Source organism: Branchiostoma floridae, unplaced genomic scaffold (assembly GCF_000003815.2).
Source record: "Branchiostoma floridae strain S238N-H82 unplaced genomic scaffold, Bfl_VNyyK Sc7u5tJ_1439, whole genome shotgun sequence".
NCBI classification, from domain to species: Eukaryota; Metazoa; Chordata; class Leptocardii; order Amphioxiformes; family Branchiostomatidae; genus Branchiostoma; species Branchiostoma floridae.
Window position 1 is genome coordinate 611,520 of NW_023365716.1, and position 2,940 is coordinate 614,459.

Consider the following 2,940-nt stretch of genomic DNA (forward strand, 5'->3'; position numbering starts at 1 on the left):
GGTCAGCAGTGGCGTGAGAGGTGGGGCCGTGCCCTGATAGAGTGTTTGTTTATCTACTTACGTTTATTTATTTATTTATTTGTTTGTTTAGTGTTCCCCGGACAACAGTGCCGTAAGAGTTGGGGCCGCGCCCTGATGGAGTGTTTGTTTATTTATGTTTACTTGTTTATTTAGTATCACCCGGACGACAGTGCCGTAAGAGTTGGGGGCGTGACCTAGTGGAGTGTTTGTTTATTTATATTTACTTGTTTATTTAGTATCACCCGGACAACAGTGCCGTGAGAGGTGGGGGCGCGCCCTGATGGAGTGTTTGTTTATTTATGTTTACTTGTTTATTTAGTATCACCCGGACAACAGTGCCGTGAGAGGTGGGGGCGCGCCCTGATGGAGTGTTTATTTATTTATGTTTACTTGTTTATTTAGTATCACCCGGACAACAGTGCCGTGATTGGTGGGGCCGCACCCTGATGGATTGTTTGTTTGTTTGTTTATTTATTTAGTATCACCCGGACAACAGTGCCGTGAGAGGTGGGGGCGTGCCCTGATGGACTGTTTGTTTATTTATGTTTACCTGTTTATTTAGTATCACCCGGACAACAGTGCCATGAGAGGTGGGGGCGTGCCCTGGCGGAATTTGTTTATTTATGTTTATTTGTTTATGTTTCTCTATTTAGTATCACCCGGACAACAGTGCCGTGAGAGGTGGGGCCGCGCCCTGATGGAGTGTTTCCATGACTACCGCCGCGCCATGAACGACCTTGGCGAGCTGCTGCTGTCCGCTGCAGGACAGACGCTCTTCTGCGGGTAAGATTCTACTGTTTCTATCTAATTATTTTAGCGGAAAATAAAGTGGTTCATGGTTCCGACTGCGCATGAGCAGGGTAATGCATTATGGGTAAAATGTAAAAGGTGAAGTTAGCCCCCTAATTTTGCACAGTTCTTATCTAGACCATGCTTTTATGTCTCAGGGGCCGTGACCTCTTTTGTTCTACCCACAATTAATTTTGTTTCCCATTTGCAATTGGAACCAGGATGATGAACCCCTTATGACTTAGACAGGGAAAAAAAGACTTATGTTTTGGGGTATTGAAACAATTCCGAAGAGCAAAAAATACAGTTGAAACGCATAATTGTGGTGACAAGACTTTGGAAACTGAAGTCTAGAAAAAAAAAGACTTTCACTAGTATTCAGAGCTGGGGTTTGGACCTTTACGAATGCAAGGCAAATGATCTATGCCCTACGCCAACCCTAGGAACAAAGTGATAAAACCTTCCCCGTCATTACTCCTCCAGCGTCCAGATGGAGCTGTACCAGTGTTACCAGACCGTACTGGGCCAGCCGTTCTGTGCCAATCACCCTGTTGTTGTGATCCTACATTTTGTTCTTCACATTGCTCAAACTTGCAGGAACACAACAGAAGCCTTAACACATAATGTAGAGATGCTCAGGCTAGTCTAGCCTCTACCAGGCTCCACAATAAGACAGAATTAGATGGCAGAGGAGTACAGTTTACCGGTCAACACTCCTAGGCCAATTAACTCCTACTAGCCTTTTGTTCCTAACTTGGCCAAAGTCCCCAATTCGGCCAGGCGGGAGTCTGGTAGAGGCTTGGTGGATTCACTCTGTGTCTAAACTGCATTTTCCCCTCTCCAGTGTCCAGATGGAGCTGTACCAGTGTTACCAGACCGTTCTGGACCAGCCGTTCTGTGCGCAGGACAACGAGATTGACTCGCGCCGGACAAAAATACAGACGGACATGCGCGTCATCCGCCAGAAGTGCAACGACTTCCGGTAGAACGGGGAGAATATAGAGAAGACTTTAAGACGTTGTCAACAAGATATTCTATAAGACAGAAGACTAGTATAAGCTGGATCACAGTATAAGCTGTGTATGCGCAGTGTGATGCATTATGGGTAATAGGTCAAAGTTGACGGCCCCCAAGACATGATTAACAAAATACGTTTGAACATGCATTTATAGAATGATCCAATAGCCCTGTCCAGCTCTGTAAAAACAAACGTGCAAAATAAATGAAAAAAAAATGAAAATATTTAAAGCACATGCGACCACTCTCTCATTGGTCAAACTGCTAACTGCCATGCTATCATTGGCTGAACTGCATACTGAATTGCAATGGTCAGTCAGTCTATTGAGTATAACATATATGTGGACTGTTTAAAGTGTTAGGAGCATTCACCTTTGACCTCGGGCATGAGCAGCTCAAATCGTGAACAAGCTTTTTATAATGATGTAAAGTTGTGGTTGTCAGGAAAAGGGACCAATGATTTTTCTTGATATTTTTAACCTTTATGTCATTTCGTTACTGATCAATTAACATAATTGTTTTACCTGCTTTCTATTAATAATATAACATGGTTTGAGTATATCACAGCACAATCATAAGAACTGAATGTGTGAAGTAAATTAAAATAATGTGTGAAAACTGGAGCAAACTGGGAAAATAATGACTTGGTATGATGAACAACACAATGAAAAAATGGAAATAAACGTAATTCAAACCTTGGTGTTGTATTGTGAAGCATCATTTTCAGAATCTGTACAGTATTCAATTTGCATTAAAGAAATAAATAATCTAAGTATGAAAGATATCACTACTAAAATCTTTACAAGATAAAACATTCTAAAAAAACAATTGTTAACAAAAGATAAAATCTCTATAGCGCTTTGTGGTCAAAACTTACACTCCCATCTAGGCAAGGCTGGGCTGCTACAACTAGCAGGTCCTCATCAGAAATCTCACAACTGTCAACAGTTGTTTGTGTTTTCCTTGAGTTATCGTCATGGCAACACTGCACAGAACCTTTGCGGCTGTCAACACTTGTGGTTTGCCCTGAATGGTTGCCATGGTAACCCTGTGTCGCAGTCAGAAGGTCTTCATCAGAAACTTCACACTTGTCAACTGTTGCTGTAATTTACT

The 2,940-nt window shown here is 42.3% G+C and overlaps 4 protein-coding genes across 4 annotated transcripts in view; 2 read left to right on the plus strand and 2 right to left on the minus strand.

The window, feature by feature from the left end:
- LOC118407663 overlaps nt 1-1,948 on the plus strand; it is an 11,068-nt gene extending 9,120 nt beyond the window's left edge. Inside the window, exons 2-3 of the mRNA XM_035808180.1 lie at nt 675-804; nt 1,655-1,948. Coding sequence (XP_035664073.1) covers nt 675-804; nt 1,655-1,796 — 272 coding nt within the window. The 3' untranslated portion in view covers nt 1,797-1,948. The remainder of the gene's footprint in view (nt 1-674; nt 805-1,654) is intronic.
- Nucleotides 1-2,940, plus strand: part of LOC118407668 (tropomyosin-1-like) — a 1,169,601-nt gene that overhangs the window by 610,427 nt on the left and 556,234 nt on the right. The gene's annotated exons all lie outside the window — the stretch shown is intronic.
- Nucleotides 1-2,940, minus strand: part of LOC118407610 (zinc finger protein 25-like) — an 865,280-nt gene that overhangs the window by 578,777 nt on the left and 283,563 nt on the right. The window lies entirely within an intron of this gene.
- The window catches only part of LOC118407627 (zinc finger protein 525-like), a 976,997-nt gene that overhangs the window by 569,844 nt on the left and 404,213 nt on the right, over nt 1-2,940 (minus strand). The window lies entirely within an intron of this gene.